At 50.9% G+C, this 25975-nt stretch overlaps 4 protein-coding genes across 4 annotated transcripts; 3 read left to right on the forward strand and 1 right to left on the reverse strand.

Annotated features, from left to right (window-relative positions):
- Window positions 1-91: 91 nt before the first annotated feature.
- ube2l3b (ubiquitin-conjugating enzyme E2L 3b) lies at window positions 92-4970 on the reverse strand. Its single transcript, XM_084468712.1, has 4 exons — window positions 4900-4970; window positions 3286-3381; window positions 1901-2087; window positions 92-1268 (listed from the first exon to the last, which is right to left on the reverse strand). The coding sequence occupies exons 1-4, from the start codon at window positions 4924-4926 to the stop codon at window positions 1114-1116; spliced, it is 465 nt and encodes a 154-aa protein (XP_084324838.1). The 5' UTR covers window positions 4927-4970; the 3' UTR covers window positions 92-1113.
- A 2900-nt stretch (window positions 4971-7870) lies between these two features.
- On the forward strand, window positions 7871-17193 carry pias2 (protein inhibitor of activated STAT, 2). The gene is made up of 14 exons (XM_084467606.1): window positions 7871-7898; window positions 9554-10018; window positions 10115-10202; window positions 10344-10394; window positions 11069-11159; window positions 11265-11399; window positions 11486-11591; window positions 12067-12140; window positions 12238-12398; window positions 12757-12890; window positions 13209-13413; window positions 14340-14479; window positions 15022-15059; window positions 15547-17193. Exons 2-14 carry the CDS (start codon window positions 9907-9909, stop codon window positions 15787-15789), a joined length of 1578 nt encoding a protein of 525 aa, XP_084323732.1. The 5' UTR covers window positions 7871-7898; window positions 9554-9906; the 3' UTR covers window positions 15790-17193.
- A 715-nt stretch (window positions 17194-17908) lies between these two features.
- Window positions 17909-20402, forward strand: uqcc3 (ubiquinol-cytochrome c reductase complex assembly factor 3). Its single transcript, XM_084467911.1, has 2 exons — window positions 17909-18147; window positions 19809-20402. Exons 1-2 carry the CDS (start codon window positions 18031-18033, stop codon window positions 19929-19931), a joined length of 240 nt encoding a protein of 79 aa, XP_084324037.1. The 5' UTR covers window positions 17909-18030; the 3' UTR covers window positions 19932-20402.
- A 131-nt stretch (window positions 20403-20533) lies between these two features.
- sub1b (SUB1 regulator of transcription b) lies at window positions 20534-23940 on the forward strand. The gene is made up of 5 exons (XM_084467627.1): window positions 20534-20638; window positions 21614-21683; window positions 22464-22586; window positions 23189-23297; window positions 23554-23940. The coding sequence occupies exons 2-5, from the start codon at window positions 21615-21617 to the stop codon at window positions 23631-23633; spliced, it is 381 nt and encodes a 126-aa protein (XP_084323753.1). The 5' UTR covers window positions 20534-20638; window position 21614; the 3' UTR covers window positions 23634-23940.
- The last annotated feature ends 2035 nt before the right edge of the window (window positions 23941-25975 follow it).

Genomic DNA, 25975 nt, shown 5'->3' on the forward strand with positions numbered 1-25975 from the left:
CACACACCTCCCACTAGTAATGAACTAAGGACCAGCAAACGTGAAGAGGCAGACACACAAGGCAGCCGGTGTCCCGGCGGACGGAGGGGCTAACGGGGGTCATCTTTATTATGAAACCAGAGTGGAGCGGGTCAGAGCGGCTCACGGAGGGAGGGGGGGTGGGGCTGCCCCCGTCCTCTCTACACCTGGACAGACGTCTGGGGGGGGGGCCGGGGGGGGGGACCTCAGAGTCCTCAGAGTCCCGTCACGTGGCGCCCGGGCAGGCGGGCAGCGGGGGGGTCTCAGCAGACACAGAAGGACGAAACATTCTGGCACCCAGAGCCGATTAAAATAATTTAAAGTAAAACGGTAAAAGGAAGTAGATGAGGGATAAAGAGCCGACACTCGTTCAGAAACCCTGGAGTCACTACACACCGAAACAAATGCATCTACAAAAACCATCAGAATCACGTCTCACAGATTGCTCAGTGCCGTTTTATTTGGCACAGAAACCCAAGCATACAGCCGTGGACCAGCGGGGGGGAGTGTTGAACGACGGCCCCCGTGGGGGACAGGACGTCCCCACAGGGGCCTCTAGAGCCGGCTCCCGGGGGCCTCCCCTCTGGACCGGGCGAGGGACAGCAGACGGGCTCCGGGAGAGCGGGAAGGGAATCATAGTTTAAAATACAACAGGGCTACGCGTGAGGACTACAACAGAACCACCGCCGCTCTAACACTCACATGAGGCGCGCTAAAACAGGTTCCTTGCTTTTAATTCAACAGTAGAAAGTTAGACACAGCATGGTGAGTTATACAACGCCCTCCTGGGGGGGGGGGGGGGGGGCTCGGCCAGGCTGGGGGGAGGGAGAGAGAGGGGGGGAGGGGGGAGAGAGTGAGGTAAGAGAGTAGGAGGGGGAGAGGTTGATGTAAGAGTGAGTTAGGAGAGAGGGGGAGGGTGAGAGAGAGAGAGGGTGAGGGTGAGGTGAGGGAAGGTGAGAGAGTGAGGTGACAGAGTGAAGTGAGAGAGGAGCAGGGTGCATGAGGGAGGGAGGCCAGGAGGAGGGAGGATATTTGGTTGGGCGGGTGAGAGAGAGAGAGACAGAGCGAGAGGGGGGGAGGGCCCGGGGGTGAGGCTCAGTCCATTGGTCGCTTCTCGCCGTGTTTCTTTGTAAACTCCTCGGCGTTCTTAAAGAATTTTTTCCGGTCCTTTGAGTATTCCTCTGCGAGGTCAGCCCTGAGGGGGTGCTCCGGCTGGGGGTCGTTGACCAGCGCGATGAGGGACTGGATCACTGGGGACGGACACACACACACACACACCGTCATAATGGGGACACAGGACACAACACACACACACACACACACACACACACACTGTCATAATGGGGACATAGGACACAACACACACACTGTCATAATGGGGACATAGGACACAACACACACACACACACACACTGTCATAATGGGGACACAAGACACACACACACACACACACACACACACTGTCATAATGGGGACACAAGACACACACACACACTGTCATAATGGGGACACAAGACACACACACTGTCATACTGGGGACACAAGACACACACACACACTGTCATACTGGGGACACAAGACACACACACACAGTCATACTGGGGACACAAGACACACACACACAGTCATACTGGGGACACAAGACACACACACACTGGGGACACAAAACACACACACGCACACACTGTCATACTGGGGACACAAGACAGACAGACAGACAGAGACAGACAGACAGACACATACTGGGGACAAACGACAGTCACACAGTAACACAGGATCCACAAGACACACACAGTCATACAGGGGACACAAGACACACTACATACACTACACAACTACTAGGTGTTTAACGGACCAAGAACACACACACACACACACACACCTTGGTCCGTTTTGGTGGCGGGCTTCCAGTTCTCGGCGCTGATGACGGGCAGGCAGACCTGGCCCTTCTCGTCGATGTTGGGGTGGTAGATCTTGGTCTTGAAGGTGATCTTTGGGGGCTTGAAGGGGTACTCCGCAGGGAAGATGATCTCAATCCGGAAGGCCCCCTTGTCATAGGGAGGGTTGTCCTGGAACAGAGACCAGGGGTGAGCTGGGGAGAGACCAGGGGGGAGCTGGGGAGAGACCAGTGGTGAACTGGAGACTAGTGGTGAATTGGGGAGAGACCAGTGGTGAACTGGAGAGAGACCAGTGGTGAACTGGGGAAAGACTAGTGGTGAATTGGGGAGAGACCAGTAGTGAACTGATGAACTGGAGACCAGTGGTGAACTGGAAAGAGACCAGTGGTGAAGTCAGGAGAGACCAGTGGTGAACTGAAGAGAGACCAGTGGTGAACTGGAGACTAGTGGTGAACTCGGGAGAGACCAGTGGTGAACTGGAGACCAGTTGTGATCTGGAGACCAGTGGTGAACTGGAGACCAGTGGTGAACTGGAGACCAGTGGTGAACTGAAGAGAGACCAGTGGTGAACTCGGGAGAGACCAGTGGTGAACTGGAGACCAGTGGTGAACTGAAGAGAGACCAGTGGTGAACTCGGGAGAGACCAGTGGTGAACTGGAGACTAGTGGTGAACTGGAGACCAGTGGTGAACTGGAGACCAGTGGTTCTGACCACATGTAAAGGGTCTTCACCAACGTGGTGTCAAGAGCGACTAGCTCCTCTCCTGGAGGTTGGACTAGCTATGCTTGTCTTTGAATGAAGAGGTTCAGGTGTGCTGGAGGGGGAGCTAGGTACATCATGGAGATCTACAGTGTGCTTCAATCAGATTCCATTATTTATCATTAAAATAACAAACTAGTCAAGAAACACTCAAAGACAGAGTTACAATGAATTAGCAATTCAGTGTTTCCCACAGACCAGGTAGCAATGTGTGGTGCCCCCTGCAGGGTTGGCAACTTTTGGTTTTTGGCCGCAGTGAGACTCTGTAGAATCTTATAATGCTTACATTATAACAGGGTGGGGAGGGGAGTTGGATTGCGGGCGGACGGGATTGTTGTGTTGGATTGCGGGCGGACGGGATTGCAGCCGCAGCAATTTAGCGCTCGTCCGAAGCAACAGCGTTTTTTTGGCGTGACATGTTGTGAGAGCGTGAGATATTTATACTTAAACGCGTTAAAATAAAAAAAGCGGAATCAATTAATTTGTGGCGCTTGTTGTTGAATCTGTGGTCTATGTGTGGGAAACACTGCAATTATATCACACATTCCAGCAAAAGGGGTGATTATAATAAGCATACACTTAAATTCAATAGAATCAAAACTCCACTTACAGGAACGATGAGTCCTTGCCATGACAATATGTTTGCTTCATCAACCTGAATGTTTCTGAAGTTTTTCATCCCAGACTTGCGGATTTCATCGAGTTCCTGGAATGGTGGAGTAAAGACAAAGAACAGTTAATTTTGTGTCCACACTAGAAGACTGAGGTTACAAGAAGACCACACAGCTAACCAGGAGGTGAGCCTACCACACCACAGGGTCTATGGCCCTCTTAACGTACCACAGGGTCCTATGGCCCTCTTAATGTACCACAGGATCCTATGGCCCTCTTAACATACCACAGGGTCCTACGGCCCTCTTAACGTACCACAGTGTCCTACGGCCCTCTTAACGTACCACAGGGTCCTACGGCCCTCTTAACGTACCACATGGTCCTACGGCCCTCTTAACGTACCACAGGGTCCTACGGCCCTCTTAACGTACCACAGGGTCCTATGGCCCTCTTAACGTACCACAGGGTCCTATGGCCCTCTTAACGTACCACAGGGTCCTATGGCCCTCTTAACGTACCACAGGGTCCTATGGCCCTCTTAACGTACCACAGGGTCCTATGGCCCTCTTACCACACCACAGGGACATAGGGCCAAAAACAAACCGGTATGACCATCAAGTGATCAGGGCTTTGCTGAACGGAGTCCGGAAACTTGACTAATGATCGTGTCAAAAACGACAACAACAAGGGGGAGGAGACAACATGTCTCTTTGAGGAAGCGGATGTCAAGTCGTCATCAAATAGTCTGCATAGTTTGTCTTTAGTTTCACTTTTTGTTTCCATGTTTAGTTATTTAGTTATAAGTCTAAATAAGCCTTTATACATTATTAAGGCTCAACCAAACGTCGTGATAACATCTAACGGCAGTGGAGATGTAAAGGCTCGTCGTTTCATTGTGTTATTGACGATCGGGATGAGAGGTTAGCCAGCATTATTAAAATAAAATATTGGCCGTATTTTTAAATGTCAGAATGACACACACACACACACACACACACACACACACACACACACACACACACACACACACACACACACACACACACACACAATGACTGGTTGGTTAGCCAGCTAGCTCAGCGAAGCTACCTGGTTAGCCAAATAGCTAGCTGTCCCTTGGCAGCTCCTATCCTAGCCAGCGGCTCCGCGGCTCCTCTAGGAGCCCTCACAGGCTAGCTAGAGCCGGGCTAGCAGCGGAGCTCCGGCAGCTAGCCGAGGGATGCTAGGCGACGAGCTGCTAACTGATGCTAACGGCTGCTATCCGCTACGGAGACGATCAGCGGTTCGTTCAGTGAAGCAGCGCTTCACGAAGCAGCTGTAGGACCCGTGTTCCATCATCTCCCCCGCCCGTCCCCCCGGTCCCCCCGCGCTGCGCTCCGGCGGGGTGTGGACGCTCCGAGGCCGGGTCCGGAGGGGCCCGGGTCGGCCTCACTCTGCCGGGACTCCGGTGCCACCGGACCGAGGTTAGCCTCGCTCACAGGGCGGGGAGCCGACACCGACGATACCCCCCCCCCCCCCCCGGTGAACAACCGCGACGGGTCCCCGGACACACACACGGCGAGCTGGTGCGAACGTGTCGGGGGTGCAGTGAGTGTACGGAGTGATGGCTTACCTTCCCTAGCCGTCTGCTCGCCGCCATCCTGAAACCGATGTGCTCCCAGCATGCACGGCGCGACGCCCCAGAGCCGAAGAGGAGCGGAGCCGCAGCCCGGCGGAGCTCCGCGGGGGCGGAGCCAGACGTTTGACCCCGCCCCCGCCGAGGAGGCGGGGCTTCCTGTTCCAGTACGAGTTATTATTTATTATTTATTATTAGTTATTATCTCATGAAAGAAGAAAGTAGTAACGGTCTTTTGCTGTTTGACACATAAACCATGCAAGTAAGTGAGACTGTCAAAAAAATGCTTAATATATTTAGTAATATTCATGCCGAATGAATATTCATTCATATAGAAATCAAATGAAATCATATTCCTAGTATTTGTGAGCTCTCGTTGATTCTATTAGGCTTCTACTTCCCAATTAAATTGTATATCTCCATCATTATACACGTTATAGCCTAGTCCATGGCTGATCTATTGCCCTACTACTTTCATTATTCCATTGAATTAGCCTACTCGACATTACAGACAACAATCTGTATTATTTCCAGACAAAACTGAAGACCAGATAGAGAAGAAACTGGGACCTGGGAACCTGTTATATAATATGAGTGTAATACTGGAGGTTGTATGTATAGTCAGATAAAATAGTTCTGATGACTAGTTGAATAGTTTTTTTCATCACTGAAAACTCATCAGTAGTAGTAGACTTTGTTTGCATACCATTTTGTGTTTTTGGGAGAGTAGGATGTCAATTATTGTGTTTTTTTTGTCAAGTACAGACACAAATTATTTGTCTTTCTTCTTCAAGGAAGATGATGTCTTCCTGAAGGACACGTGTGAGGCAGCAGCATGGGGCCGGCTGCCGTCCTTCACTGACAGCGTTTCTCTCCCACTGGTCCCTGGGCTGGAGGAGGAGGAGGAGGAGGCAGCATCACCAGAGCTGCTGAAATACAAAACAAGATAGAACCGTTCCTCTTCTCGTTCAAATCATAGAATGATTATCAAATGTTTGTTCCTCTGCTGCAAACTTTCAGCTACTATTTTTGTTACTTACTGTAAATATTTTCTTTCTTTATTTAATGGATTGATTTGTTATTTATTGCTTGATTATCTTTTTTATTTATGGTAAATATTATCACAAGAAGCTTTGTTTTTATTAACCACTTGTTACCCATTTGTTTATTTGTTCCTCTTTATTGATTGATTATCTTTTCTGTTAATAGTTTTTTTTGTTATTTTGAAACAAATCTTAAATTGTTCTGAATAAAAAGACTGTTGTTAGGGCTCCTGAGATTGGTGTAACTTAATGTGCGTCACATGTAGCTTTTTATTGTGTCTATTGAGGTACATTTCTTGTCCTTAGATGTGGCCACTTCGTTATCCTCACATTACATCTGTTAAGGTCATACCTTGGGGTCACAGTGGACCCTTCATAGTTCACCAAATCTTATTTAGACTCTTAGGTCATCGGCAGCTGGGCCTGCAGCTCTCAGACAGGCAGGTACAGGAGTTCTCTTAGATACTGGCTTTAATTTGTCTGTAGATCTCAGTGCGGACCCTTGGGAGACAGCCTTGCTCACAGGACAATCATCTATGACCTCATAAGATAGATACTTGATATATAGATACTTTATTCATCCCATAGGGACATTTTTGGATAAGGAAACTGTTACAAGATAGCATTAGCAATCAACATAGTAGGCTACTACTTTATTATGCATTGACAAAGAAAATGCAAGTGTCAACATTTATAAAAAGTAAATAAACTTCTTATAAATGGCTATTATATAAGACAATGTCCTGTATATGAGAGAAAATATGCTATGATTGAATTTGAATAAGTTAACTCATCACATTTTTATTGAGCCTGTTTAGTAAGTGTAAAAGGCTGCCTTGTTCGAGATTTTATTCTTAATACATGTATTGCACTATTTCCACCACTAGATGGTGCATTATCTTTGCATTGATCGGGGCGGAGCTCAATGTGGGCTGAGTCAAACGTTTGACTCCGCCCACATTGAGTCTGCGGGCTGCAGTCGGGGGTACTTCCGAGAAGGAGGATGATGATGATGATGATGACGATGGAGTAAACATTATTATAAACAGGTTATATGTTGTATAGCTTATATTATTATATACATCATAGTTGATATACATGTTTCCTATTATGCATGCGTTTTCATATTGGAATATATGTTATACACATATATTAACATATCATATTGGATAAATCCCTTCTATACCTCACCTTCCTTGTTTTAATACCTGTATACACCATCTACACTCTAGTTCTTATTATCCATACCAGCCCATATTATGTCATTTCCCTTGTATGTTATATTATTTTCCTAGGTTTCTGAGGTATAGTAGAAAGGCCTATAGATTATGTACCAATATGGTATATACCTTATCTATCTTGTGTATATTCCTTTACATACCTAGTATATTTGGGTATTTCATATGTAATGTGTATTAAGAGAGTTGCCTTCTATGCAGATGATTTTACTTACCTGAAACACAATGACACTATAGCGAGATAAAACCTTACTTAGGCCAATTTACCGTCCAATTCACTTCGTTATTTCCCATTGAAAACAAGGATCCGTCTAAATCTAAATGAAGAGGATATAAATATGTTTTTAAAATGTCTCATCTGCTATCCCCCTTCACGTAATAAATCCCCAAGTGGACATTCCAATCAATGATATTATTTATTATATATAATTATAATATTAAATAATATTAAATAAACAGGACACAATACTGAATTATTTTGATATTCTACTCCATTGGCTATAAAGACACTTCACACATTTTCCTTTTTGGAAACATTCGATCTTTGCTGCTATCGATCATCGATCATCGAGGGACGGGGGGACCCGGAGACCCTGGTCACGTGACCGGCGTTGCCAGATTGCGCCAGATTTCCCGCCCAATCTGGCAACGCCGGTCACGTGACACGAGTGGAATGACGCGGATGACCGCGGAGACAAGATGGCGGACTGTGATGGTGAGTGAGAACAACACGGAGCGTTTGTGATCAATAACGTTGTTTGTGATCAATAGCGACGCGAACACCCGCTCCCCTCCGACGGGCTCTCGCCCCGTGAGGTCCGGGGGGTCCGGGGGGGTCGCTCCTCCGCTGCTGGTCGCTGGCTTCGTGGCGGCTAGCCGATAGCTCCTGCTAACAGTTCCTGTTGAGATGTAATTATAACATTAATATAAATATCAGTATGTTGATGTCATGTGACCGCGCTACACGGCGGGCCTGCCCCCCGACCCCCCCCCCCCCCCGCCACGGGCCGTGCCGCTGCTCAGAGACCGCTCCGGGGAGGTGGGGGTTAGAGTTCACTCGCCCGTTAAACACTTGATCTACTTCAATCAGTGGTGAAGGATTCCGAGCGGACGCTGGTGAGGTGTTCAGAGCAGACCTGGTGGATACACCGAGTGTTATCATCTCTGTTTCTGACTAATGAAACCAAGAGGAGCATCATCTAACCCTCAGCTACCGGGAGCAGCGGAGGAGTGAACGCGTCGTAACGCGTCGAGGTCCTGCGTTGTGTTGTCGTCTCGCCAGGGGACGTCAACATTGTGTGTGTATATATATATCTATCGGAATATACAATGTGTATATATGTGTATATTTATATATATATATACACACACACACATTGTATATTCCGATTTGCTCGTCTGGGTCGCTTGTTGTGCAGAAGGTCTGGGCTGCCCTGCATGAGGAGAGCTGGGGTCACAGTCTAGTCTGCTGTGGAGCTGCTCCACTGGTTGAAGTCTGATCGGTTGCTGTCGTATTTTTTGTTGAACGAGCGGCAGGTAGAGCTTCATGACCCTGAACGGTCCCCCTTCACGTCTACTGAACTGGAGAATTTGGTGAAGGCATTTCGGCCACAGACCTTTATTAACCTGTTGAACCAGTATGACCTAACTAGTGTCAAAAGTGCTTGGCCATAGCTCTGTTCATCTGTTCATAGGGGCTATCATCTAGCGGCTATGTATGTATATGTGTGTGTGTTTGTGTTTATGTGTATATATGTGTCTATATATGTATGTACGTGCAGATAGGTATATGTGTGTATGTATATATATGTGTATATATATATACTTGGTCACTATTTCTCTTTGTTTACATTGCATCTTTCTTCACATTGCATTTCTGGAACTTAGCCATGTTATAATTTTCACTTTTATAATTTATATTGTTTATACTGTCTATCTTGTTTTTCCCTATTTGTTGTTGTTTGTTCTGTTTGTCTTGTCTTCTCATTACTTTTAGCATTAACCTTTTAGTGTCTATTTTTTGTTTGCATTATTTGTATTCTTATTGTATTTTATTTATTTTGATCCTGTGTTTTTCCACTGCTGCTGGGCTGTTGCAACAAACTAATTTCTCCTACGGGGGAATCAGGATTAATAAAGTTGTATCGTATCGTATCGCTAGGTTGACTCCCAGCCTAAGGGTTCTGGGTTCAATCCCCGATGTCCGCAGTCTTGTAGTTGTAGGCGTCCTGCTCCCTCAGGGCCTCAAACCAGCCAAAATACTGATATACTTAAAAACACCCTCACACGCCTCATTGTAGCCTTACTGTAGCCTTACTGTAGCCTCATTGTAGCCTCACTGTCTCTCTTACCTTCACCCTCTTTCTCCAGAGCTCCCGAGCTTCAAGTGTTGTTGGACCAAACTGGAGTGTTCCTGAAGACCTTCTGCTGAGGACCGCTGAGCCCTGGACAGCTCACTGCCCCCCTCCCCTCCGGCCCCCGGGAGTAAAGACCACTCTGACCCTGACCCCGTCTCCTGACCCCTGACCCCTGACCCCCTCTCCTGACCTGGTTTCAGCTAGGTCTGCAGTCCACTCCCAAGTGTGACTTCAGGAAACCCGGATATTTCTGCCGGAGTCCCCTTGTCTCGGTGTTGCTCCAGTGTGACGACCTGGTGACCTCCTGGTGACCTCCAGGTGACCTCCTGGTGACCTCCAGGCGACCTCCAGGGACAGGGTAGCAGGATGAATCTCCAGCAGCCGGCGCCTCTCCCGCCCCCCGTCCACCCTGACGTGCAGATGAAGGCCCTGCCGTTCTACGACGTGCTGGACGTGCTGATCAAGCCCTCCAGCCTGGGTCTGGTTCCTCTCGGTTCCTCTCGGTTCCTCTTCAGCAGTACTGTGGCTCGTGTTCTCCTGACTGGTTCTTGACCACGGTTGTGTGTCTTTACAGGAGCGAGCACAGTCCAGCGCTACCACCAAGAGAAGTACTTCATCTTCGCCTTGACGCCTCAGCAAGTACGAGAGGTTTGCATCTCCAGGTAGGACTCCGCCCCGACAGAAGAGCCTCCGTCATGGAGACCTTCTTCACATGTTTCATGCTGTAGCTGCAGCTCCTTCATGTTCTCTGTAGTTCTACCATTGGCAGAGCCACACTAACACACTGTCTGTTGGTTCATCAGAGACTTCCTGCCAGGCGGTAGGCGGGACTACATGGTTCAGATCCAGCTGAGGTGAGTTAATACCGCTCCTTTATCTTCAGGACGTCGTCCTGTGGAGAAGACACCAGCTGTTGTCCTGTGTGTGTCGTCCTGTGTGTGTCGTCCTGTGTGTGTCGTCCTGTGTGTGTCGTCCTGTGTGTGTCGTCCTGTGTGTGTCGTCCTGTGTGTGTCGTCCTGTGTGTGTGTCGTCCTGTGTGTGTGTCGTCCTGTGTGTGTCGTCCTGTGTGTGTGTCATCCTGTGTGTGTGTCATCCTGTGTGTGTGTCGTCCTGTGTGTGTCGTCCTGTGTGTGTCGTCCTGTGTGTGTGTCGTCCTGTGTGTGTGTCGTCCTGTGTGTGTGTTGTCCTGTGTGTGTCGTCCTGTGTGTGTCGTCCTGTGTGTGTCGTCCTGTGTGTGTCGTCCTGTGTGTGTGTCGTCCTGTGTGTGTGTCGTCCTGTGTGTGTGTCGTCCTGTGTGTGTGTCGTCCTGTGTGTGTGGTCCTGTGTGTGTCGTCCTGTGTGTGTGTCGTCCTGTGTGTGTGTCGTCCTGTGTGTGTGTCGTCCTGTGTGTGTCGTCCTGTGTGTGTCGTCCTGTGTGTGTGTCGTCCTGTGTGTGTGTCGTCCTGTGTGTGTGTCGTCCTGTGTGTGTTGTCCTGTGTGTGTCGTCCTGTGGTGAAGACACCAGCTGTCGCCCCCTGTTGTCTCCTAGGTTCTGTCTGTCGGAGACCAGCTGTCCTCAGGAGGACAACTACCCCAACAGCCTGTGCATCAAGGTCAACGGGAAGCTGTTCCCGCTGCCGGTGAGTCCCCTCCCGCCCCGTCTGACCCCGGGCGCCGCGTCCCGGGCACCCTGCGCTCCGGCGCTCGCCGTTCCCTCATTTTAGTCGTTGTTGTTGTGCGTCTAGGGCTACGCCCCGCCCCCTAAGAACGGCGTGGAGCAGAAGCGACCGGGACGGCCGCTCAACATCACCTCCCTGGTCCGCCTGTCGTCGGCTGTGCCCAATCAGATCTCTGTGACGTGGGCACCGGAGATCGGAAAGGTACAGCGTCCCGTCTCCACACACGGTGATCCCAGGGTCAACCTGTGGGGCGTTGCTGAGCCCAGTGTGTGTGTGTGTGTGTGCAGACCTACTCCCTGTCGGTCTACCTGGTGAGACAGCTGACGTCGCCGCTGCTCCTCCAGAGGCTGAGGATGAAGGGCATCCGCAACCCCGACCACTCCAGAGCTCTGAGTACGCATCACTTCCTCCTACCGTTAGAGCTCTCTGTATGCATCACTTCCTCCTACCGTTAGAGCTCTCTGTACGCATCACTTCCTCCTACCGTTAGAGCTCTCTGTACGCATCACTTCCTCCTACCGTTAGAGCTCTCAGTACGCATCACTTCCTCCTACCGTTAGAGCTCTCTGTACGCATCACTTCCTCCTACCGTTAGAGCTCTCAGTACGCATCACTTCATCTTCATCAAAGTTGTGCGGTCCCGCCCCTCTGTCAATAACCTACCTGTAGGAATCCTTCAGCAAGACTCCTACCAGCTCATTAAAGGGGTAGTTCAGGATTTTGGACCCGATGTCCAAAATCCTGAACTACCCCTTTAATGACGTAAACACATTCTGCTGGATGAGTAACACAGGACACACTCCAGGCCGTGTTGTCGCATCACGGATGCTTCCATCCAGAGAGGCTGACCCCACCTGTTTGTGTTCAGTCAAAGAGAAGCTGACGGCCGACCCCGACAGCGAGATCGCCACCACCAGCCTCCGCGTGTCCCTCATGTGCCCGGTACGTTGTCTCCACGTCCGTCCGCCGTCTGTCCGCCAGGTCCTGAGTGTGTGTGTGTGTGTGTGTGACGTCTCTGACCCCGTCCGCCTCCTCCCAGCTGGGGAAGATGCGGCTGACGGTGCCGTGCCGGGCGGTGACCTGCTCCCACCTGCAGTGCTTCGACGCCGCGCTCTACCTGCAGATGAACGAGAAGAAGCCTACCTGGATCTGCCCCGTGTGCGACAAGAAGGCCGCCTACGAGGGGCTCATCATCGACGGGTCGGTGGCCGCTTCTGCCGTCAGCTTCTACTGTCAGCTTCTACTGTTAGCTTCTACTGTCCTGTTGGACCCTCTGTGGGGTTCTACTGTCAGCTTCTACTGTTAGCTTCTACTGTTAGCTTCTACTGTCCTGTTGGACCCTCTGTGGGGTTCTACTGTCCTGTTAAGTCAGACCCTCTGTGGGGTTCTACTGTCCTGTTAACAGTCAGACCCTCTGTGGGGGTCCACTCTACCCGCTCTGGTTCCCAGCGTTGCGGGCCGGGCTCAGTCACACCACGGGGGGGGGGCCAGACGTTCCAGGGTGTTCCTCACACGGGTCACAGTGATGATGGTGATGGTCCTCCTGTCCCTCCTGCAGCTTGTTCATGGAGATCCTGAACGACTGCTCCGACGTGGACGAGATCAAGTTCCAGGAGGACGGGACCTGGTGCCCCATGAGGCCCAAGCAGGAGGCGCTGAAGCTGTCCTCACAGTGCATCCCCAAAGTAGAAGGTAGGCCTACAGCAGACCATAGGCCTTCTACAGGAGACCCATCTCTAGTAGAAGGTAGGCCTACAGCAGACCATAGGCCTTCTACAGGAGACCCATCTCTAGTAGAAGGTCTAACTGAGATATTAGAGATTGGCTGATCAGTACAGACGTGTGATCAGTATTGATCAGCTGGTCAGTACAGACATGTGATCAGTATTGATCAGAGATTGGCTGGTCAGTACAGACATGTGATCAGTATTGATCAGAGATTGGCTGGTCAGTACAGACATGTGATCAGTACTGGGTGTTAACCCCCCCCCCCCCCCCCCCCCCCCCCAGCGTCGGCCCCCCTGCGGCCCAGCCCGGCGGTGGTCTCCGTGTCCTCTGAGCCGTCCTCGCCCTCCACCAAGAAGGCTGACATCATCGACCTGACGCTGGACAGCTCCTCCTCAGAGAACGAGGAGGAGGAGGAGGAGGAGGAGGAGCCCCCCCTGAAGAAACGCTGCCTCTACATGACCAAGACTGAGGACGTGCACGGCAAGGGGTGAGTCCAGTGTTCACTGTACTGTCACTATACTATCACTATCACTATACTATCACTATCACTATACTATCACTGTACTATCACTGTACTATCACTATACTATCACTGTACTATCACTATGCTATCACTATACTATCACTATATCACTATCACTGTACTATCACTATACTATCACTGTACTGTCACTATCACTGTACTATCACTATACTATCACTGTCACTGTACTATCACTGTACTATCACTATAATATCACTATCACTGTACTATCACTGTACTATCACTATCACCGTACTATCACTATCACTGTACTATCACTATCACCGTACTATCACTATCACTGTACTATCACTACACTATCAGTATCTCTATCACTATATTATACTATCACTATCACTATAATATCACTATACTATCACTATCACTATACTATCACTGTACTATCACTATCACTGTACTATCACTGTACTATCACTATACTATCACTATCACTATACTATCACTGTACTATCACTATCACTGTACTATCACTGTACTATCACTGTACTATCACTATACTATCACTATCACTGTACTATCACTGTACTATCACTATCACTGTACTATCACTATCACTATACTATAACTGTACTATCACTATACTAACACTACACTACCAGTATCTCTATCACTATATTATACTATCACTATCACTATAATATCACTATACTATCACTATGACCATACTTAGACAGTAAGGAGATGGGTCTAAGGTAGGGTAGGGTAGGGTAGGGTGTCCTGTGGAGGGATAGCCTGCAGGTAAACATTGTGGACATCAGTGAAGCGGTCCGGCGCTCTCAGTGGTCCCCAGACGTCCTCCAGCTGAGCTGTGGTGTGTTCTGTCTCTGTGTGTTCTGAGTCTGACGTGCGTCTCCCGTCTCCCGTCTCAGGGTGTTGACCTACCAGCCGTCGTCGGTGCGTATGCCCACCGTGCCCAGCCTGGACGCGCCCTACCTGAGCTCCACCCTGGCGGACTACGCCGTGCCCTTCCACCACTCCACCCTGGCCTCCATCCCCACAGACATGCAGAGTAGGCCCAGCGCAGCTCTCCTCCCACAAGGTGTAGCTCCTCCAGTCCTGGAGAAGGTCCAGGGGTCTTCATGAAGCTCCTCTTGTCCTGGAGAAGGTCCAGGGGGGTCTTCATGAAGCTCCTCTTGTCCTGGAGAAGGTCCAGGGGTCTTCATGAAGCTCCTCTAGTCCTGGAGAAGGTCCAGGGGGTTCTTCATGAGGTGTAGCTTCTCTTGTCCTGCAGAAGGTCCAGGGGGGTCTTCATGAAGGTCCAGGGGTCTTCATGAGCTCACTGTGGCTGTAGAATCCAGAAGAACAGAACTGTTGATGATAAATCTAAACTGATAACAGGAGATGTCCGGCGTTTAGGTTTCATTAACAGATGACAATTCATTCATCATCAAAGTTATAATCCAATATTTTCTCTTTATTGAATGAATTAACTTGTGAGTCAACGTTACTAATACTATATATAGTTATATATATATATATATATATATATATATATAGTAACTATATACTATATATTCTGTTATACTTATAAATCTCTCACTTTATTTACAGGTCTGGATCTGTTCTCCCTGATACAAGCAGATTCCCAGGTAGAACACTAATACACAAATACACACTAATACACAAATACTTTGAACTTTGAACTTGGCTATTAGCTCTATGAGCAACTCTGTCTGTACCTCTGAGTAGCTCTATGAGTAGCTCTATGAGCAGCTCTGTCTGTACCTCTGAGCAGCTCTATGAGCAGCTCTATGAGCAGCTCTGAGTAGCTCTATGAGTAGCTCTGAGTAGCTCTCTGAGCAGCTCTATGAGTAGCTCTGAGTAGCTCTATGAGTAGCTCTATGAGCAGCTCTGTCTGTACCTCTGAGTAGCTCTATGAGCAGCTCTGAGTAGCTCTATGAGTAGCTCTATGAGTAGCTCTGAGTAGCTCTATGAGCAGCTCTATGAGCAGCTCTATGAGCAGCTCTATGAGCAGCTCTATGAGTAGCCATGTTGAACGTCCTGGCTACATAGCTCACACAAGTCTAATGCTGCTAATGATGTGTTTTAATTAAGTGTGTGTGTGTGTGTGTGTAGCACTACCGGGCCCCCATGTTCCTGGACACCCTGTCCGGGGGTCTGCCCGGCGGGGGGGCCAGCGGCTCGGCCCTGGTGACCTCGTCCAGCACGCGCTACGAGCCCAGCCTCCACGGGGCGGGGCCCCTCCACGGGGGGGGGGCGGGGCTCCACGGGGGGGGGCCTGCCGCCCACGAGACCTGCGTCATCACGGGGGGGGGCGGGGGGCCCGGCAGCATCTCAGACATCATCTCCCTGGACTGAGAACCGCCGGGACCCCCCAGAGGGGAGCTGGGCCGGGGCCCCCTGGACCCCCTGGACCCTCTGGACCCCCTGGACCCTCTGGACCCCCGGCCGGCGGGGGGGCTGGACTCTGGACCCACGGCAGCGGGGCGGATCCCAGCGCTCCCATTGGCTCCCTGTGGAAGGCTGAAGGTCTTCTCTGTATCCCAGAGCAACAACGGATCATTGATCCTGTGTTGTGTTCAAGTCCCCTTCGGAGTGTAGTGAAAAAGGGCACATGTCGTTTCACTGTCCCTGGGAAAAAAGGTGTATTTGTGATATCCAATCAAAGGTCCAATTTAATACTGTTGAATAAATGTTTTTGTTTAGTTTAATTGGCAGTTAATTGAACAAGGGCTCACATCGCAATCTCGGCTCAACGTGGGTTCTGGTATCAGAGGAGCTTGGGAGGTGGGTTGTCATGGCGATAGTCATGGGAGGTCGGTTGTCATGGCGATAGTCATGGTTTTTGGGTCATTGTTTAGTTGATTGTGAAATGATATCTCATTATGGGAAAACATAATTGTGTTTTTGAAACGACCCTAACCCTTTTTTATAATAAGGTGTCTTTACGTTGGTTTATGGTCTGGCAGGACGACCTCTCTCTGGACGCATGGCGGCCGGCGTCCTACAGAACCTCCCATGATGCATTGTGAGGGCGCTCGGTCAGGAGCGTTGGTTGTTTTTAATCGTGTTGGATTCCTCTTTGCTCCGTGTGACGGCCACAGACTCCCTGACGGGGCCGTGAGGAGGTTCTGCTCGGCCGCGGTCCCTCTGCCCCGCCGTCTTTGGTTTCTTATTATTTTATCAGAACCGTTCTTCTCTCGTTGGATGTTTTTTTTCAGGCTGTGATGGACGTCGGGAGGATTGGTTTTAATGTTTGTATTCTGTTAATAATATCTGACAACGTGGGACTGGAGACACGTTGGCTCAGACACGTCTGTGGACGACCCGGCTTCTATTGGACGACTCCAGACCCCTCACCACAGCCCGGGTCTATGGTCTGGTCTATGGTCCGGTCTATGGTCCGGTCTATGGTCCGGTCTATGGTCTGGTCTATGGTCCGGTCTATGGTCCACCTCCAGCCCTGACCCCGGGTCTATGGTCCGGTCTATGGTCCACCTCCAGCCCTGACCCCGGGTCTATGGTCCGGTCTATGGTCCGGTCTATGGTCCGGTCTATGGTCCGGTCTATGGTCCGGTCTATGGTCTGGTCTATGGTCCGGTCTATGGTCCGGTCTATGGTCTGGTCTATGGTCCACCTCCAGCCCTGACCCCGGGTCTATGGTCCGGTCTATGGTCCGGTCTATGGTCCAGCCCTGACCCCTGGATGTCTGGTTGGGCTAGTCCGGCTCCAGGGCATCTGGGAGACGCACAGAGCCCAGCTGGCTGGTATGTGGGGGGGGGGTGTGATGGTGGGGGGGTGGGGTTGGTCTGTAGGGTGGGTGGGGGGGTGGGGTTGGTCGGTGGGGGGGTGGGGGTGTGATGGTAGGGGGGTGGCGTTGGTCGGTAGGGGGGTGGGTGGGGTTGGTTGGTAGGGGGGGGGGGGGTGGGGTTGGTCGGTAGGGGGGTGGGGGTGTGATGGTAGGGGGTCGGTGGGGGGGTGGGGTTGGTCGGTAGGGGGGGTGGGGTAGGTCGGTAGGGGGTCCTGGTGTTACCCCGGGACGTGCGGGTAATGGAAACGATAAGCTGTGAAAGCTGTTGATCATTCCTGTCTGATCTGAACTCCAATGATTAAAATGTTTTTTTGTATTAAAACACGTCGTTTGAATGACCCCGCTACCTCCAGCATTAACATATTACTAGAGCCGATTAATGACACATAATTCATGTAATCCTCCTTGAAAAGCGGCGTGGATCTGGCGCCCTCTCGCGTAAACTGCATGTATTACACCAAGGAAAAGGGCTCTATATAGGTATATATAAAGTGGTATATATATGTCGTACATTACCGATATATCCGTCTTTACATCGTTCGTTCCCCATCAGCCTCGTTGTCCGGTTGTGTTCACGGTATCAGTGCGATGTGGAGGATATCGGGAAGGACGACCGGTTATATAGCGCCTGACCCACAATGCATTGCGAACACGACCGGCGTGGATACGTAACCAGACAGACAACAACGCTGCACGAAAAGTGGGAGCGATGCGTTGACACTTCGCCGGTGCCTCGCAGCGCGTTTCGGTCCACTTTCTCGATTCACCCGATCACCCCAACAGAAGGCATGAGCGCGCTGCGCACGGTGGTGACCTACGCGTGGTCCGCGCTGGCGGTGGGCGGCGGGCTGGGGCTGTGGTACATCGTGGTGCCCTCCGAGGAGCGCAAGAAGGAGATGTTGAAGGTGATTACTGATTATAGGTCATCAGCACGAGCAGAACACTATGTTCGTGACCCGGGGGGCCGTAAGAGTGTGTGATGGTCACTGCGCCTGAAGGACAGCAGTGCGTACAGCAGGGGAAACGTGTGCGGTGAGGTCTGAGTGTATACAGGACGCCATGTATTCATGTATTCATGTATTCATGTAGTTTGGAGAAGCGTAGCGTTTGGGGGTGTTAAGATATTTCCGACCATGTCAGTATGGGAGTAGCGTTAATGTTCTGCAGGCGTTGCACCTCTCTACGAGTAGCGTACAGGTGATCTTTGAACCTCGCGTCACGTCCCAGCACATTAGAGAGGCCAAGATCGGCCTGTAAAACAATTAAGTAAACTGGCTAAAAAGCACTTAAACGTTTACATTCCTCAAGCGACCACATTAGTCGTATTTAATTATTCATTGATTTGTATTTGTTTACATCTTGCCCTCTCCAACATGGCGGCGTCGGGACGCCCTCTCCAACATGGCGACGCCCCCCGCAGTGCGGGTCAGGGCTGTCAGGGCGCGTTTAGGAGTCAAATCCGTTCTGTTTAGCATTTGGAAACCCCCGTGGGGTAGCTTATGACGTCCCTCGTCAGACCCGCACGATGCCTCACTTAGGAGCCGCCACTTTAATTGCCTTTTTGGCAGTGGCGGTTCTAGGATGTTTCTGAAACGGGGGCCACGGTGTGCGGGGACGTGGAGCTTAAGGGCCACACGTTACACGTTACGTTACATTCAGGGGCCAAGGACACAAATCATTTATTCAGTACGGCGAAAAACATTTTTTTAAACCTTTTTCAAACGCTCTAATAACAAATGATGAGCCAGTTAAGTTCTTAATGATTTTCTCATTAAGAACTTAACTTCTCATATTTATACTGTGCATAAAGGACACTTGGTATTTTAATAACCATGTACTGTATATAACACCAAATACAATACACTGTGGACATATGTATACCTCCCAGCTTAAACAGCTCCCCCTCTCTCTCTCTCTCTCTCTCTCTCTCTCTCTCTCTCTCTCTCTCTCGGTCGGCCCAAACACACAAGACGTCTGCGTTTTCACAAAAAAATCGTTTCATGTGGACAGGGCCTTAGTTAGAACCTGATGTCATAAAGCAGGGGTTCATGTCATAAAGGGGTTCATGTCGTAAAGCAGGGGTTGACAGCAGGTTTCTGACTCATGTTGCTGTGTAGTTGATATTGCGTTCCTCTTCTACAGAGGAGGTTAAACGTGAACATTAAGGGTTTAAAAGGTTGGCTAATTTCTCCCCACAAACGAAGCCCAACGCCAGGGGAGGGTCAGAGCAGGCAGCGGTGAAACCCGTTCAAATATATTCCTCCTGAAACTGACGATGTTTTGCCGTTCTGGATGCACTATCTCCTTCACAGATAATCCTTTCTCCTCTTTGTTTACGTTTCAACGTCCGTTCTCTCGGCGTTCCGTCGTCGTGCTTTCAGAACTGAAACTGAAGAACAAACGGGTCGGCTTTCTGTGTAGTATTTCCTGAGCACCCCCCCGCAGGGCTCCAACGTACCCCTAGGGGCACACGGCCCCCCAGGAGAACCCCTGGAGGGTCTGGGGTCGCGGCCCGGGGCCGTGACGGGGGACTAGTGACGCTGACCGGTGGTTGTCCTTCCCTCAGAACCTCCCGGAGGCCAACCCGCTGCGGGCGGAGGAGACCCGGCGGAGGAACGCCCTGATGATGCAGGTCCTGAAGGAGGCCGCCGAGACCGACGCCAACCTGGCACGGGGCGTCGGGAAGTGAGAGGGCCGGGACACCGCCGGGACACTGCCCCCGGGACACCGCCGGGACACTACCGGGACCCCCCCCCCCCGGGACCCCCTCATCAGGACCCCCCCCCACCGGGACCCCCCACCGGGACCCCCTCATCAGGACCCCCCCCCCCCCCGGGACCCCCCCAGGACACTGCCCCCGGGACCCACCAGGACCCCCCAGGGCCACCCCCCCCTCAGATTTAAACCCCCCTTCAGGTGTTCTTGAGGGTTTGAACTGAAGCCCTCTTCAGGTGCGGTCCTCTGATGTGAGGACCTGTGGTTACATAAGAACCGTAACCATAGTAACCGGCGCTGTGAAGAATATTTAAACATGTTTGTGCGGTTTTGGTTCAGTTTTATATTTGTCATTAAAATAACATCTGTCAGCTCCAGCCTATCCTGTCTGATGTCAAACACAACTTGTAAATAAATGAACACATTGTCAAAGAAGCCGAAGATTAAAGAAACAAAAAAAAAGGTGTAAATGTTTACAATTACTGGCCGAAGGTTTTGAAGAATGAATCAATAATTAATCCCTACACGTACACGCGCACACATCACGTCCGACGCGTACACGCGCAAACATCACGTCCGACGCGTGCACGCGCACACAGCTGAGACGCGGTTTCTTTAAGTCCGTCCCCGTCTCGAGCCGCCGCCTCCAGACCTCCACAGCCTCGCGACCAGACGACACACGTAAGAAACCGCCGCACGCGCTACGCCACACAGCTCGAAGCTACACTGACGACGTTCTCCGCAGGTTGAGTTCTAGGAGCGCGTTTGATAACCGAGGACAGGAAACCAGGTCGAGGAGCTAGCTGTTAGCCCAGTTAGCTGCTAATGTAGCTGCTCCACTGGCTAGGCTATTCTTCCTGGCTAGGCTAATGGAGCATCCTAGACAGGACGGGCTGTGCTAGCCGACATGATGATGATGCTGCTGCTGCTACGCGCTCACCTCTGAGCTCGAGGGCAGGTGAACACCAAGAAGTGCACGTGCTGCTGAAAACGTGCATTTTTGGGGGGCGCAGTGGTGGGCACGAGCGGCCATTGAGGCGGTACACACACACACACACACACACACACACACACACACACACACACACACACACACACACACACAGTCTATGTGTAGCCCTGTTTTGATTGTCTATATATGCCGACGGGTGGGTGTGTGTTATTCATGTATTCTGTGTGTGAATACAGTTGTGGCGAATTGTTTTCTTCCTAAGTTATTCAGTTGATAGTAGTGATACTTCCATAACCCCTAAAGTGTCCACTCGTCAGAGATACGTTCCTTCAGCTGTGAGGAGGAATAATGGGACAAACTGTATACTACAGCACCCTAGGGCACCCAGCCTATAGCACCCTATAGCGCCCAACCTATAGCACCCTATAGCACCCAGCCTACAGCACCCTCTGGCACCCAACCTATAGCACCCTATAGCACCCAGCCTACAACACCCTCTGGCACCCAACCTACAGCACCCTCTGGCACCCAGCCTACAGCACCCTCTGGCACCCAACCTACAGCACCCTCTGGCACCCAGCCTACAGTATCCTCTGCACCCTAAAGTTGGCCAGTGGTTGGTCATAGGTTGGTTACGTGTAGCCGTCCTCGGTGCCCACCAGGGGGCGGTGCTGACCTGTGTTCTAACCTCTCCTCTGTTCCAGGATGCCAAAGTCAAAGGAAGTTCTGTCGTCCACCTCGGGCAGTGACTCGGACAGCGAGGTAGAGACCAAGGTAAGACTCACCGCTCACCTGGTCAGGTAGAGACCAAGGTAAGACTCACCTGGTCAGGTAGAGACCAAGGTAAGACTCACCACTCACCTGGTCAGGTAGAGACCAAGGTAAGACTCACCTGGTCAGGTAGGACCTCATCCTCAGTGCCTGTCTATGTAAAGGCTTCTGCTTAATGACTAAATAATGACTTGATGACTATGACTTGAGACTGGTTCTATCTGTGACGACTGTGGCATCACAGATACAGTCAACAATTCCACTCACGGACCCTGTTATAATGTATAACGGGTTACATTATAACAGGTTACATTATAACCCTGTTATAATGTATAACAGGTTACATTATAACAGGTTACATTATAATGGGGTTATAATGTAACCTGTTATGATGTATAACAGGTTACATTATACAGGTTACATTATAACCCTGTTACATTATAACAGGTTACATTATAACAGGGTTACATTATAATGGGGTTATAATGTAACCTGTTATAATGTAACCTGTTATACATTATAACCCTGTTATAATGTGACCTGTTATACATTATAACAGGTTACATTATAACAGGGTTATAATGTAACCTGTTATAATGTAACCTGTTATGATGTAAGCATTATCAGATTCTACGGAGTCACTCAAAACCAAAAACCAAACGTCTTGGTGCTCGCGGGCCGTCGTGGGCGCGTCACGCCACCGTGTGAAGACCAATGGCCGAGAAGGCTCTGTATGTAAGGACCAATAAGAGACGGGTTCTCTCTGCGACCACCAACCGCTAGGCCAAGAGGAAGAAGCCGAGCGCTCCGGAGAAACCGGCCAAGAAGCCGAAGAGCGGAGAGCCGTCGAGAGCGGGCGGCTCGGCCAAGAGCAGCGGCGGAGCAGCAGAGGACGGAATGTTCCAGGTAGGAGGGGCCAGGGGGCGGGGCTCCAGGTAGGAGGGGGCGGGGCTCCAGGTAGGAGGGCGGGGATCCAGGTAGGGGGGGGGCTCCAGGTAGGAGGGGCCAGGGGGTGGGGCTCCAGGTTGGCGCGGCGGGGCTCCAGGTAGGAGGGGGCAGGGGGGCGGGGCTCCAGGTAGGAGGGGGAGGGGCTGCAGGTAGGAGGGGCCTCTCGGGGGCGGAGTCAGCTAACGGTCGTATCGCGGCGTCTATCGCGGCGGGTGTCTGCTAGCGTTTACAGTGTAGCATTTACAGCGTAGCGTTTGGTCTCTGCTAGTGTTTACAGCGTAGCGTTTACAGCGTAGCGTTTACAGCGTAGCGTTTGCTCTCTGCTAGCGTTTATAGCGTAGCGTTTACAGCGTAGCGTTTGGTGTCTGCACCTGCTAGCATAGCCGGCGTGAGGCTCCTCCGTGTTGCTAGGCGACAGCCCTCCAGGCGCCCGCTGCGGTTCCGGTTTGCTTTGATCAGAATAAGAAGAGCTGCTAACGAGACGAGCCGAGATGTTGAGCGTCTGGAGGGGTGAGGAGGAGGCTCTGGGCTCCGCCGGTGACGTCCTGTCTGTGTTTCAGATCGGGAAGATGAGGTATGTGAGCGTCAGGGACTTCAAGGGCAAGACGCTGGTGGACATCAGGGAGTACTGGATGAACCAGGACGGAGAGATGAAGCCCGGGAAGAAAGGTACCGCTCCCCTCTTCACCCACGGCTCATAGTCACCGCTGCGTTGTTTAAACACCTCCTGCTGTCTCCTCCCTCTTCACGCCCCTCCTGCTCCTCCTCCTCCTGCTCCACCTTCTCCCTCTCCTCCTGCTCCTCTTCCTGTACCTGCTCATCCTCCACCACCTCCTCCTCCTCCTCCTGTACCTGCACCTCCTCTTCCTCATGTCCTGGCCCCTGCTCATCCTCCTGCTCACTCCTTCTCCTCCTGCTCCTCCAGGTATCTCTCTGAACGCGGAGCAGTGGAGCCAGCTCAAGGAGCAGATCAGTGACATCGACGACGCTGTGAAGAAGCTTTAGGACGGCTCCTCCTCCCGCGTTTCTTTTTGTTAAACGACTTCTCAATTCCTTTAGTTTTTTTTTATAGTCGACTGACGGAATTTGCGTTGGACCAAATGTCTCCTGCATGTGTTTGGTAGTTTGTGTTGTTGATGATCCGCAGAAGCGGAGTTTCCTAACTGTGTGTGTGTGTGTGTGTGTGTGTGTGTGTGTGTGTGTGTGTGTGTGTGTGTGTGTGTGTGTGTGTGTGTGTGTGTGTGTGTGTGTGTGTGTGTGTGTGTGTGTGCGTGTTCTTTGGGATATTGACAATAAAAAGACTTAACCCAGATGATTTGTGTTCCGATGGTCTCGGGGGGCTGGGGTTGGCCACCAGGGGGCAGGCTCGGGTCACGTATGTAGGCGGTCATGTAGTTAATTTCTTTATGGACGTACACTGTTTTCACAAGTTGTGTTTCTATCTCACTCTAATCTAAATTATGTTTCATATTTTCAAAGAACATGGAAACAAACTTTAGTTTCACCCAAACAACGTACAGACTGTACAGTACAGCCACACCCTGACAACTCTTTGTAGCCGGTGTGTCTCGTGTGATTGGTCAGTGGATTGAAGTTCTTCACCAACCGTCGAAGAAAAACTTAATGATTTGTGGTTCTAAGGTTGAAGGCTCCCGATTGGTTAAGCTGACGTCCCCGTAGTCGAGGTCTCATCCAGGACTTGGTGTCTCCGGTCTGGTGGGGCTGGTCGGAGAGACGTGGAGGCTCCAGATCGGTCTGACCAGAGCCGTCTTAACGTTGGTCGTGGCTTTAGAAGACTAGACGCCTCAAACCCCTGACAGACCATGTGACCGGCCTCTCTGCCTCGTATTGACCGTCACCCTGATGGGACGGGGGGGGGGGGAATAACAAGAGCCTCGTGGGGTCACCGGTTTGTGGACTTGGCACCTACTTGTCCGGGGGGATTTGGAGATGTTCCTGGTGTTAGCGGAGAGGAATGCCCGCGAGGGCCGTGTGAAATAACTCCGGTCTCAGGTGTGACGGCTGCCCTCGGCCAGACGCTCACGAGTCGAGGCTTCAACGTGGAGACGACCTGAACTCACCTGAACCAGAACCCTTCACTGGGATGTGCTTCAGGAAGACAAACGCTGTCCTATAGATTAAAGAGACGGAAACGGGTTTCCTGGGATTAAAGGTATAAAATACCTCCAACATTGAAGTATTTTATTTGTAGTACATTACACTAAATCAATACACTCTTATGTCATTACAACACTACTATTACAACACTGTATTATCACTATTATATTTATATATATATATATATATATATATATGACCAACGCAGTAAGAACCAACACACTGTTAGAACCACATCACACCTACTGATTGGAGGGAACCTTGTGACCGTGGGCCAATGAGTTGCAGCTGAGAGAGGGTTAGGTAGGAGGTAGGAAGAGGCTGACGTAGGAGAGGCTGATGTAGGAAGAGGCCGACAGGAAGGGGCTGTGACGTAGGAAGAGGCTGACATAGGAAGAGGCTGGAGGTAGTGACGTAGGAGGGCCCTCAGTCAACACAGAGGTTCTGCGCTACGTTGGAACCCGCGGGGTCAGGGGCCGGTTCTGCGGGCACATTCCTCCTCCCCGTGGCTCGCTGCTGCATACCTCCACCATCACCCCCTCCACCACCACCTCCACCCCCTCCACCTCCACCCCCTCCACCACCACCACCCCCTCCACCCACCACCCCCTCCACCTCCACCCCCTCCACCTCCAGGACGGCGGCCTGCAGGTGAGCCTGTTGGTGTGAAAGGTCGTCCAGATGTTGACAGATGGGGAATGTCTGGTGTAAGCCGAGAGCTTTAATCGTTTGCTTTTGGTGTCAAACGCTCCGGACCACTTTGTGATTTAGTGAGGAGCCTCGGAGAGCCTCGACTCCGTGGCTAAACTTAGCCCTGAACCAACAACCTCCTGGATGGAACAATATACACATCTGTCAACACAGCTCCTCCATACCTTCCTCACATGCTTCTGAGATCCTAGAACACAACACACTGTCCAATGACCAGAAGGTTCCTCTGATTAATCTCGTTAACGCAGAACACTCACCATCCTGTCAGCCAATCAGAATCAAGAGACTGGCAGTTCTGTCCACGTGATTGGTTCTGCTCGTCACCCCCTCCTGCTGTGCCCATCAGTGGTTGTTTGTTAGTGTCTGCTCCTCGCTGGACCGTCTGTTAGTGTCTGCTCCAGAACCATCCCAGCCCTCTGCAGTACTCTGTGTACTATATACTTCTCTACAATACTCTGACTACCAGAATGTGTTAGTAGTATTACAATATATAATGTACATAGTATTATAATAGTGTT

This window comes from Micromesistius poutassou, assembly GCF_964030765.1.
Source record: "Micromesistius poutassou genome assembly, chromosome: 5".
Taxonomy (NCBI): Eukaryota; Metazoa; Chordata; class Actinopteri; order Gadiformes; family Gadidae; genus Micromesistius; species Micromesistius poutassou.

What these genes read in the sequence shown, in the direction of transcription:
- pias2 (XM_084467606.1), top strand. Translation starts at nt 9,907, where the DNA reads ATGAATCTCCAGCAGCCGGCGCCTCTCCCGCCCCCCGTCCACCCTGAC. An exon ending in GTGCATCCCCAAAGTAGAAG is followed by an intron (nt 12,891 to 13,208) that starts GTAGGCCTACAG and finishes CCCCCCCCCCAG; the next exon opens with CGTCGGCCCCCCTGCGGCCC. An exon ending in CATCCCCACAGACATGCAGA is followed by an intron (nt 14,480 to 15,021) that starts GTAGGCCCAGCG and finishes CTTTATTTACAG; the next exon opens with GTCTGGATCTGTTCTCCCTG.
- sub1b (XM_084467627.1), top strand. Translation starts at nt 21,615, where the DNA reads ATGCCAAAGTCAAAGGAAGTTCTGTCGTCCACCTCGGGCAGTGACTCG. An exon ending in ACAGCGAGGTAGAGACCAAG is followed by an intron (nt 21,684 to 22,463) that starts GTAAGACTCACC and finishes ACCAACCGCTAG; the next exon opens with GCCAAGAGGAAGAAGCCGAG. An exon ending in CAGAGGACGGAATGTTCCAG is followed by an intron (nt 22,587 to 23,188) that starts GTAGGAGGGGCC and finishes TCTGTGTTTCAG; the next exon opens with ATCGGGAAGATGAGGTATGT.
- ube2l3b (XM_084468712.1), bottom strand. Translation starts at nt 4,926, where the DNA reads ATGGCGGCGAGCAGACGGCTAGGGAAG. An exon ending in CGAGCAGACGGCTAGGGAAG is followed by an intron (nt 3,382 to 4,899) that starts GTAAGCCATCAC and finishes CCACCATTCCAG; the next exon opens with GAACTCGATGAAATCCGCAA. An exon ending in GGCAAGGACTCATCGTTCCT is followed by an intron (nt 2,088 to 3,285) that starts GTAAGTGGAGTT and finishes TCTCTGTTCCAG; the next exon opens with GACAACCCTCCCTATGACAA.
- uqcc3 (XM_084467911.1), top strand. Translation starts at nt 18,031, where the DNA reads ATGAGCGCGCTGCGCACGGTGGTGACCTACGCGTGGTCCGCGCTGGCG. An exon ending in GCAAGAAGGAGATGTTGAAG is followed by an intron (nt 18,148 to 19,808) that starts GTGATTACTGAT and finishes TCCTTCCCTCAG; the next exon opens with AACCTCCCGGAGGCCAACCC.